Source organism: Lepidochelys olivacea (genome assembly GCF_965140295.1).
Source record: "Lepidochelys olivacea isolate rLepOli2 genome assembly, chromosome: 11".
Classification (NCBI taxonomy): domain Eukaryota; kingdom Metazoa; phylum Chordata; order Testudines; family Cheloniidae; genus Lepidochelys; species Lepidochelys olivacea.
In genome coordinates, this window is record NC_140421.1 from 1,343,373 (window position 1) to 1,354,964 (window position 11,592).

General features: G+C 56.3%; 1 protein-coding gene across 1 annotated transcript; it reads right to left on the bottom strand.

The window, feature by feature from the left end:
• Positions 1-367: 367 nt before the first annotated feature.
• On the bottom strand, positions 368-5,893 carry STK16 (serine/threonine kinase 16). The gene is made up of 7 exons (XM_084643343.1): positions 5,727-5,893; positions 3,329-3,548; positions 2,282-2,415; positions 1,884-2,004; positions 1,432-1,527; positions 1,203-1,324; positions 368-1,116 (listed from the first exon to the last, which is right to left on the bottom strand). Exons 1-7 carry the CDS (start codon positions 5,810-5,812, stop codon positions 978-980), a joined length of 918 nt encoding a protein of 305 aa, XP_084499469.1. The 5' UTR covers positions 5,813-5,893; the 3' UTR covers positions 368-977.
• Between the last annotated feature and the right edge of the window lie 5,699 nt (positions 5,894-11,592).

An 11,592-nucleotide genomic window follows, 5' to 3' on the forward strand; every position in this document is an offset into this window, starting at 1 on the left:
TCTCAGGACAGGGCTGGGGTTAATCATTGATTTATGCTCTGGCCCCTGCTCCCTAGTAACTAACAGTCCCAGTGCCACCCTCTGCTAGTGGAGCCCCAGCAGCAACACTTCCCCCCCCCCCCCCCAGGAGGCTGCTTGCCCCCTGTTGCGGGGGGGGGGGGGAGGGAGGGAGGTATTTTTCATCCCTGCCCCATTGGTGGCCCAGACAGCCACAGCCCCTTACCCCCACCCCAGCAGGAAAGCCTCTGTTGGGCTGGAGTCAGGAGTTGTAGAGGTTGAGCCTATCCCCAATCCCATATGTTCCCAGGTCTTCCCTCCCCCCAGGCTGCATGGGGGGGTCACAGGAATCCCAGGGAGTCAGGCCACATTCTCTGTGCACACACTTTACTAAACAGACAAGCCCTGGTGGGGGTACAGGCTGGGCCCCACCTCCCTTCCAGCAGGAGAAGGGGAACAGGCTGCCCCTGGAGGGGGATGCTGGGCCTGGGGAGGTGCTGGGTAGAGCCCAGCAGCAGATTCAGGCAACACCCCTGAGGGTCAGAAGGCAGCATCCCTCCCCATGGCCAAGGAAATGCTGGGAAGGCCACCCCAGCTGGATTGCTGGAGGCAGCCCAGGGCCCTGGGGAAGGTGAAGTACTCGTACCACCTTCCCCTCCCCAGCCAAGTGGAGCTCTGGGGTGGGCAGGAGGGAAGGGGTAGGCTGCTGGGCCCTATGTCCTGCCCAGGCCCAAGGCTGGCAGAGTTCCTAGCAGCAGGGCAGGTGCACAGCATCGTGCTGAAGCAGACAGCATGTGCCAGCCTGGCACTGGTGGCAGGACTTAGCCCCACAGGGCTGGTTTTGCTTTTAACCTAAAATTCCATTTTAAAAGCAATGCCGTGAGTCCGTCCCTGGGGCAGGTCAGCAGCTGCCCGTAGGCCTTGTGCGTGTACACCCCCCTACACACACCAGTCCCTGTGGGTACAGAGCTGTGCAGGGCTCAGATCCGTGTGGTGTCCTGGCCACTTGGTGCTGACTGCAGCCCCTCCAGCTGGTCAAGTATGTGGGAGACGTGGGGCCGCTCCTGAGGGCTCACTGCCATCATGGAGGAGAGCAGGCGCTCCAGGGCAGCGGAATACCTGCAAGAGGCACAGCAGGTCTGTGAGGCTGGGTCCCTGTGCAGGGGGTGAGCATAGAGCAGACCCTCCCCTCCCATGTTCCTCACCTGCTGCTGGGTGGCACGCGGAGCTGGTTCTGCACAGCCAGAGCCACGCTGTCGCCCTTCTGGAAGATGAGGTCATAGGGGCCCTCGCCGAACATCATGCAGTACAGCACGCAGCCTAGGGACTGAACCAGGCCAGGTCAGCCACTCCCCTGAGTTCCCCCTTAGCCAGCACAGAGAGGGAGGGGAGAGAAGCTGCCCCGGGACAGGGGGACGCCAAGGGGTTCCTTACCCAGATGTCTGTTCGCTCGTCGATAACGCAGTGACTCTGCACCGTGAAGAGCTCAGGTGCCCGGTAGGAGATTGTGCAGCGCTGAGCCGCCCAGTCCTAGGAAGGGCAGAGCACAGGGTGAGCCCCGCACCAGGACCCCGGGGACTGGCAGGACAAGACGAGCCATTTTCCACAGGGACTGACCCAGGCTGGGGAGGGGCTATTCTCAGTCACTGCTCAGAGCTCGCCTTGTGCCCAGCTCTCAGCAGTGGGGGGCAGGGGCTGTTCAGGGGTAGCAGGGCAGGAGGCCTGTGACTGGTGTGGGACAGGGTTACACAGGGCCTCCTCCCCAGGAGAGCCCCAGCTGATGAGAGAAACATTCCTAGGACCTCTAAGACCCCACCAGCTGATCCCAGCCCTCCCCCAGGGAGGAGGTGCAGGGTTCTGCAGCCCTTGGGCAGGGAGCCTCATACCTGCACAGCCATGGCTTCCCGGGAGCCCTTGACCTCAATGCGGGCCCGGTTCATGGAGCCCAGGTCCATCAGCACTGGCTGCTCCTTGTCATCCAGCAGCACATTGGTGGGCTTCAGGTCTCTGTGGGGACCAAGAGACAGCAAGTTCCCTGCAGCTTCCCAGGCCCTAGAGGGGGCACAGAGCCTTCCCCCACCAGTCCAGTGCTGATGCCCCACTCTGACCCACACCCATGGGTCCAGTGTTGATGCCCCCACTTTGACCCACCAGTCCAGTGCTGGTGCTCCAGCTCTGCATGGGAGGATCTCGTGCCCGGTTGCCCACTGCAAGTGCTCCTGCAGTCGTGAGGGGGACAGGTCTGGTGGCCAAGGGCACTAGCCTGTGGCTGGGCTCGGCTCACCTGTGTGCATAGCCCTTGGCATGAATGGCCTGCAGCCCTCGGCAGATGCCAAGGAGAATGGGGACAATCCGCTCCTCAGCCAGGAAGATGCCTTTGTCTCGCAGAGCTTCCACCTCGCTCCACAGGGTCCCTCTCTGGTGAGCAAACAGGCGGCTGGTTAGTGGGACACTCCCTGCAGGGCACTGGCAGAGGGGGCATAGAAACCACCTTCCCCAGCTGCCTAGCCTGCCAGCACTGCCCCACACTGGGGGATAAGCCATGAAGGGCTTCCTGCGCCAGCTCCTAGTAAGAGCCCTCTGCTAACAGCTCTCAGATAAGTGACAGCAGGTGGAGGGGGGGAGCAGAGACAGCTTTGGAGAGTGACAAACTACAGCATCCTGGCCCAGGCCTCATTTCCCAGCAAGCAGCTGCTCTAAGCTATGGGCCCTGCCTCATCAGCAGGGACAGTGATGCCGCACACAGACACCAGTCATCTGTGGAACTCACTGCCATAAGAGACCAGGTGGGCCCCAGGGCTCTGCTGAATTCAGCAGGGGCTGGAGGGGTGTCTGGACAGCGTGGACCCCTTTCTAAAGGCTATTTGCCCCAACTCAGCACCCCCACTGCAGCCACCTGGGAGTTTTAAACTTTCCCCTCCAGCTGCTGGGCCCAGGCCCTGCCCAAGCCAGGACTCTGCTGGCTGGGCGGTTCCAGTCCCCAGCTCACAGCCCTGGCTGTGTGAGGCCCAGTGCAGACCCTCACACCGGTGGCTCTGACCCAGGTGCAGAGCAGGGCTGGAGTAACAGCTGCCTGGAGGGACAGTAACCATCCTCCTCCTCCCCCACACTGCCTCAGGCTGCATCTCCTACTCCCTTTGCCATTGGCCTAGAGTGCTGGCCCCCAAGACTGCCCCTCCCAGGATGCATTGCTGCACTGGGCTCCAAGGCCAGCTGCAATCTGACCCCTTGGCTACAAACAGAGCTTGGCACCAGGCACGGTGCCCCTGGGGCAGGGGGATGAGCACCTCTGGCCGTGTCATGGCTCCCCTGGGAGGGAGGGTGGCCTCACCCTGAGAAAGGGCAACAGCAGCCAGGCCTCGTGCTTGGGCCCTTTCTCTACCATGCAGTGGGCCTCGAGCCGCAGGATGTTGGGGTGCTCGAAGAGGCCGTGCATTTCCACCTCGTGCAGGGCTTCCTGGTAGTCCTCCTTGTCATGGCACAGGATGCGTTTCAGGGCATAGAAACGGCCGTCCTGCAGCCCCTCCACCAAGTCCACGTAGCTGAAGCCTCTGAGGGGCAGAGAAGTGTGAGTGGGGCAGAAGCAGCTCCCAACACCCCAGAGCAGGGGGGCAGAGACATCGTCAAAATGGCAGATGAAATTCAATGTTGGTAAATGCAAAGTAATGGGGGAAAACATAATCCCACTTCTACCTACAAAATGATGGGTCTAAATTAGCTGTTACCACTGGAGAGAGATCTTGGAGTCACTGTGGAGAGTTCTCTGCAATCATCCACTCAATGGGCAGCAGCCGTCAAAAAAGCAAACAGAATGTTGGGAATCATTAAGAAAGGGAGAAAGAATAGGACAGAAAATATCCTATTGCCTCTCTATAAATCCCTGGTACGCCCACACCTTGAATACTGCGTGCAGATGTGGTCACTGCATCTCAGAAAAGATAAATTGGAAAAGGATCAGAAAAGGGCAACAAAAATTATGAGGGGGACGGAACGGCGGCCATATGAGGAGAGATTATCTCTTTTTATTATATTAATAAATTATTATAATAATAAATTATTTATTTTATTTATTGTCTCTTTCCAAGCTGGGACTTTTCAGCTTGGAAAGAGACGATTAAGGGGGGGATCTGATAGAGGCCTATAAAATCACGACTGATGTGGAGAGAGTGACTAAGGAAGCAACATTTACTCCTTCCCATAACACAAGAACTAGGAGTCACCAAATGTAATTAATAGGCAGCAGGTTACAAACAAACAAACAAAAGGAAGTATTTCGTCATACAACGCCCAACACCCTTCACCAGACTATAACTGGGTTCAAAAAAGAACTAGATACGTTCCTGGAGGACAGGTCCCTCAATGGCCATTAGCCAGGATGGGCAGGGACGGTGTCCCTCGCCCCTGTTTGCCAGAAGCCGGGAATGGGGGCCAGGGGATGGATCAGTGGGCGATTCCCTGTTCGGATCATTCCCTCTGGGGCAGCTGGCCGCGGTCAGAGGACAGGACACCGGGCTAGATAGACCTTTGGTCTGACCCAGTCTGGCCGCTCTGATGTTATCTCCAGGGGTCCCTGCGCCGGGAGCAGGACAGGCTGCTGAGGGAGAGGGCGACAGGCCTAGAGACAGAGCCCCTCCCGCCCAGCAGCGCGGCAAGCGGGCACACCATCACCCACTGCTCCAGCCCCGCTCCTCTCCCATCCGCCTCAGCGCCCAGGCTCCACGGGGCCCCACTCGGCTCCGTGCCGCCTACCCGTGGGCAGCCTCCCCTGGGGCCCAGCGCCCCACGCTGTCAGGGGGCCTGTACCGAGCGGAGAGCTATTGCACCCGGCCGCGCCGCGGGGCCAGGACCTGGCCTCGCCGCCCGCACACCAGAGCACAGCGATGGGGCCGGGGTCCCGCACAGGCGAGCCCGCAGCCGCTCCCATCCCGCGGGGCTGGCCCCGGCTCCCCAGGCTGCGACTGGCCCCCGGGCTCACGGCACCAGGAGCGGGGCCGAGCCCCGCAGGACGGGAGCGACTGGGGCCCGGCCCCCGCCCCGGGCTGGGAGGCGGGCATGTGTGCCCAGGCCCCGGGGAGGGCTTAGCCCCCTCGCCAGAAACGCACCAGGCCCCGGGGACACTCTGGGGCCCGGAGAGCAGCAGCCAGCGCCGCCCCCCGGGCCGACACCCGCGGCCAACTCAGGGACGCGTCCCCCATGGCACCTTCCTGCCTCAGTTTCCCCGGCTGTACAGTGGGGGGGGGAATGACACCGACCCTCCCGCCCCAGGCAGCACCAGTGGGGGGGGGAGCGGAGGCGTCTCAGGAACCGGCCGCTGCTAGAGCCCCCCCCCGCGCACCCCCCCCCGCCCGCGCTCCCCCCTCCCCCACCTCAGGCCGGCCCCCCCCCGCGCTCACCCCCCCCTCGCCTCGGCCCCTCCCGGCCCGCGCTCGCCCCCCCCAGCTCGGGCCCCCACGCGCTCGCCCCGCGCTCACCCCCCCAGCTCGGCCCCCCCGCGCTCACCCCCCCCAGCTCGGCCCCCCCGCGCTCGCCCCTCCCCCAGCTCGGCCCCCCCGCGCTCGCCCCCCCGCGCTCACCCCCCCCAGCTCGGCCCCCCCGCGCTCACCCCCCCCAGCTCGGCCCCCCCGCGCTCGCCCCTCCCCCAGCTCGGCCCCCCCCCGCGCGCACCCCCCCGGCCCCCCCGCGCTCACCCCCCCCAGCTCGGCCCCCCCGCGCGCCCCCCCCGCGCTCACCCCTCCCCCAGGCGCTGCAGCAGCAGGTAGCGCTGCCCCTCGATGCTGAGGCTGCCCCGCGCGCAGGCGCACAGCGCGTGGCCCATCGCCCGTTCCGGGCCCGGCGCTGGCGGCGGCTGGGCGGGGGCGGGACCCGGACCCCGGCGGGGACGTCATGACCCGCGAGCCCCGCCCCTTCCCGGCCGGCTCCTGGGCCGGAAGTGCCGCCACGTCATCACCCCGCGCCGGCAGCCGCGGAGAGGGGGAGGGGCGGGGCTGTGGGGGAGGGGAGGGGAAGGGGCGGGGCAGAGGGGCTGTGGGGGAGGGGAGGGGAGGGGAGGGGGGGAGGAGAGGGGAAGGGGAGGGGCAGAGGGGTTGAGGGGAGGGGGGGAGGAGAAGGGGAGGGGCAGAGGGGTTGTGGGGGGGAGGAGGGGAGGGGAGGGGGGGAGGAGAGGGGAAGGGGAGGGGCAGAGGGGTTGAGGGGAGGGGGGGAGGAGAAGGGGAGGGGCAGAGGGGTTGTGGGGGGGAGGAGAGGGGAAGGGGCAGGGCAGAGGGGCTGTGGGGGAGGGGTGGAAGAGAGGAGAAGGGGTGGGGAAGGGGCGGGGCAGAGGGGTTGTGGGGAGGGGAGGGATGGAGGAGAGGAGAAGGGGCGGGGCTGTGGGGAAGTGGGGGAGGGGAGGGGTGGAGGAGAGGAGAAGGGGCGGGGCTGTGGGGAAGTGGGGGAGGGGAGGGATGGAGGAGAGGAGAAGGGGCGGGGCTATGGGGAAGTGGGGGAGGGGAGGGGTGGAGGAGAGGAGAAGGGGCGGGGCTATGGGGAAGTGGGGGAGGGGAGGGGTGGAGGAGAGGAGAAGGGGCGGGGCTGTGGGGAAGTGGGGGAGGGGAGGGATGGAGGAGAGGAGAAGGGGCGGGGCTATGGGGAAGTGGGGGAGGGGAGGGGTGGAGGAGAGGAGAAGGGGCGGGGCTGTGGGAAGGACATAAGAACGGCCAGACTGGGTCAGACCAAAGGTCCATCCAGCCCTGTGTCCTGTCTGCTGACAGTGGCCAGGGCCAGGTGCCCCAGAGGGAATGGACAGAACAGGTAACTATCAAGTGATCCATCCCCTCATCTATTCCCAGCTTCTGGCAAACAGAGGCTCGGGACACCATCCCTGCCCATCCTGGCTAATAGCCATTGATGGACTTAACCTCCACGAATTTATCCAGTTCTCTTTTAAACCCTGTTATAGTCCTAGCCTTCACAACCTCCTCAGGCAAGGAGTTCCACAGGTTGACTGTGCACTGAGTGAAGAAGAACTTCCTTTTATTTGTTTTAAGCCTGCTGCCCATTCATTTCATTTGGTGGCCCGCAGTTCTTATATTATGGGAACAAGTAAATAACTTTTCCTTATTCCCTTTCTCCACACCACTCATGGGTTTATAGACCTCTGTCATCTCCCCCCTTAGTCTCCTCTTTTCCAAGCTGAAAAGTCCTAGCCTCTTTAATCTCTCCTCCTATGGGACCCGTTCCAAACCCCTAATCATTTTAGTTGCCCTTCTCTGAACCTTTTCTAATGCCAGCATAGCTTTTCTGAGATGAGGGGACCACATCTGTACGCACTATTCAAGATGTGGGTATACCATGGATTTATATAAGGGCAAGAAGATATTCTCCGTCTTATTCTCTGTCCCTTTTTTAATGACTCCTAACATCTCGTTTACTGTTTTGACTGCCACTGCACACTGCGTGGACGTCTTCAGAGAACTATCCACAATAACGCCAAGATCTTTCTCCTGATTAGCTGTAGCTAAATTAGCCCCCATCATGTTGTATGTATAGTTGGGGTTATATATATATAAGTGGAAGGGGTGCAGGAGAGGAGAAGGCCTTCCACTCTGTCAACCATGAGGCTCTGTGGAAAATCATGTCAAAGTTTGGCTGCCCAAGCAAATGTAGCACCATTGTAAGACTCCTCCACGACCAGATGACTGCCTCCATCCTGTGCAGTGGCTCTGCCTCTGAGCCCTGAGCCATCCGAACTGGCGTGAAACAAGGCTGTGTACCAGCACCCACCCTTTTCTGCCTTTTCTTAGCAGCTACGAAAACACTAACCCAAGACCGGTTACCACAGGACATTGGCATCCAATATCAGATGATGGCAACCTCTTCAACCTTTTTCGTCTCCGTGCCAGAACTAAAGTAATATCAGCAACAATAGCTGAACTCCAGTATGCAGATGATTGTGCTGGAGTTGCACGCTCAAAGGAGGATCTTCAAACAGCCCTTAATTGCTCTCTGAAGCTTACAAAAGCATAGGGATAACTCTGAACATCAGCAAAACAAAAATTCTCCACCAACCAGTCCCCAGTCAATCATCAGACCCAGCAAGGAAGAACTATATCGACAAAGCAGATCTGGAAAAGGTAGAATACTTTGCCTATCTTGGCAGTCATCTCTCACAGAGGGCAGACACAGACGTCGAGATTCAGCACAGAATTCGCTGTGCCAGCCTTGTCTTTGGCAGACTGTCTCGCCGGGTGTTCAACAATCACAACATCAGAACACACACTAGACTTTTAGTTTATAAAGCGGGGGTAATCCCAACTCTCCTCTATGGCTGTGAGACTTGGGTGACCTACAGAAAACAGCTGAAAAACCTGGAACGTCAGCCCCAGCACTTTCTTCGGAAGATCTTCAACATAAAGTGGGAGGATCATCGCACTAATGTCAGTCAGGGCCTGATTAACTCTCCTGTGGGCTTGAGGCTATTAGATTTTGTGGGGCCCCCCGTATACAAGTCTTTTTCCTAATTTAAAACAAAATTATCACAATTATGGCATCGAGGCTATTAACACTATACCAAACTTGCCTTTAAATTAACATCAAGCCGTTCTGTGGTTACATTTCAGTCTTAAAACATAGTGGTTAAGTTAATTCAAAATAGCCTACTTCTTACTTTAAACAGCTGTTATATTAGTTTCCTTCTGGTCTTCAGGGCTGAGAAATCCTCGATGATGTCACTGAAATCCAGTTGACGAAGCAAGTCATACTGTACTGACATTAGATCCAAATTATTCAGTCTCATCTGGTCCATGCTTGACCTCTGCTTGTTTTTCATTGAGCCAGTTTTGAAAACAATCATTCCCTTCCAGCGTTAGTTACTGGCAATGTCAAAAAAATCTGTAAGGCAATGGACTGCAGACACCGTTGTCTTAAAACGTGAAGTAGTGTGTTTGCTGTTTTGTTTTCCTCGTTTTTTGTGAAGTTCCTAGATTGAACTAGTTCATCTGCAAAATCCTCTTGTAAGTCGGTACTATATTTGTTTTGTAGTTTAATCATATAGTTCTGATGCAGAAAGTAGATGAAGATTGTTCATAAATCCGAAGTAGCCACATACCTCTTTGTATGCTTCATACCTGCGATGCAACTCTGCAACAAGTTTATCAATAACAACGCTGAAAACCTCCATGCAAAATTTCTCTCGACCTGACAACTTACAGTCCGGCTCCCCAGACTCGTCCTGTTGGTTTTTACGCTTCAGTTCACAGTGCTTTTCCGATTTGTGCTGTTGAGAAACTCAAAGTGTCATTTGTTTAGCAGTAGTTTCAAAGCTGTCAAACTGAACTTGTAGATCAGCCACAAAATCCTCTAAAGAGCCCACCAACCTTACAGCATTAGGCAAGTCAAGGTCAGCAGCCTGAAGTGTTTGTGGCTTGAAATCTCTGCAGAACTGTGTTCCAGAGGTTGCAAAGAAAAGCAATTTCCAGCTTGTCCATTTTCATGACCAGTGATCAAGCATCGTTGCACACTGTTTGGGTTCTGATTTTGATTGTTGGCTAGTTTTCAGAGAGATTCCTGAATATTTTCATAATTCACCTGTACTGCTCTTGTAGCCTGGGCATGTGCAGACCACCTTGTATCTGAAAGAGCTTTCAGCATCTCAATTCACTATTGTCATTTGGCTCTAATCCTGCAGTAACAATTTGCCAGCGAGTGGTTGATTTGGAGCAGAAATTAAAAAGTGACCGAACAAAGGAAAAAAACGTTTGCCTCCTAGCAGCAGTTTACGCTCATAACTGCAACTAAATGGAGAGTGTGAGCTGCGCAAGGTACCCACTCTACTAAAGGGTTTATCTCGTGAATTCGTGATTGCAGACCATTGTATGCCCCTGACGTGTGTGACAGTGTACCCCATAAAGCTCTATGGAAATATGCTTATGAATGTATATATATGACATAACTGGAATATGTTCTATGCTACATATGCCATGTAACATATCTCTGGAAAGGTTATGATCTACTAAATCTATTCCTCCTCTTTGTATGCCTGTATCATTTTTGTAGTTGAAGTTACGAATATTGGCCGTGTACTGGCTTGATTTCTAAATAACCTTAGTAGAGCATTTGGTCAATTCCTGGAGAAAGGAATTTGTGAAGTTACGTGCCCAGTCAAGAAGCACTTAAGGAACAATGCATCTTGGAAGGCTCCAATCCACATAAGAAGTCTTCCTGGAGACATTCAAGACGCCATGTGGGCAATGGCTGCTGTCTGTAAAAACTGTTAGTTATGAATGGACATGTGACTTGCCCAGGTGACTCCAGAACTCCCTCTTGGAGCTGGACTTTCCATAGGAGAGAGGAGGGGGTCTCCACCCAAAAGAGAGAGTCTATTTAAGCCCATGGGAGACCCCTCCATTTTGTCTTCAGCTGGCTAAGGAGAGAGCCTTTCTGCCCCCAAGGATACCTGAAAGAAACTGGAACAAAGGACAGTAACCACGGGGGTGTGAGTGATTGCTGGACCCAGACTAGAAGGAGATCAGTCTGTAAAAGGAAGCTTACTGGAACTGGTTAGGTTTATCATAGAATCACAGAAGATCAGGGTTGGAAGGAACCTCAGGAGGTCATCTAGTCCAACCCCCTGCTCAAAGCAGGACCAATCCCCAACTAAATCATCCCAGCCAGGGCTTTGTCAAGCCTGACCTTAAAAATATCTAAGGAAGGAGATTCCACCACCTCCCTAGGTAACACATTCCAGAGTTTCACCACCCTCCTAGTGAAAAAGTTTTTCCTAATATCCAACCTAAACCTCCTCCACTGCAACTTGAGACCATTACTCCTTGATCTGTCATCAGCTACCACTGAGAACAGTCTAGATCCATCCTCTTTGGAACCCCCTTTCAGGTAGTTGAAAGCAGCTATCAAATCCCCCCTCATTCTTCTCTTCCGCAGACTAAACAATCCCAGTTCCCTCAGCCTCTCCTCATAAGTCATGTGTTCCAGTCCCCTAATCATTTTTGTTGCCCTCCGCTGGACTCTCTCCAATTTTTCCACATCCTTCTTGTAGTGTGGGGCCCAAAACTGGACACAGGACTCCAGATGAGGCCTCACCAATGTTGAATAAAGGGGAACGATCACGTCCCTCGATCTGCTGGCAATGCCCCTACGTATACATCCCAAAATGCCATTGGCCTTCTTGGCAAAAAGGGCACACTGCTGACTCATATCCAGCTTCTTGTCCACTGTAACCCCTAGGTCTTTTTCTGCAGAACTGCTGCCTAGCCATTCGGTCCCTAGTCTGTAGCGGTGCATGGGGTTCTTCCATCCTAAGTGCAGGACTCTGCATGTGTCCTTGTTGAACCTCATCAGATTTCTTTTGGCCCAATCCTCCAATTTGTGTAGGGCCCTCTGTATCCTATCCCTCCCCTCCAGCGTATCTACCTCTCCTCCCAGTTTAGTGTCATCTGCAAACTTGCTGAGGGTGTAATCCACACCATCCTCCAGATCATTTATGAAGATATTGAACAAAACCAGCCCCAGGACCGACCCTTGGGGCACTCCACTTGATACCGGCTGCCAACTAGACATGGAGCCATTGATCACTACCCGTTGAGCCCGACAATCTAGCCAACT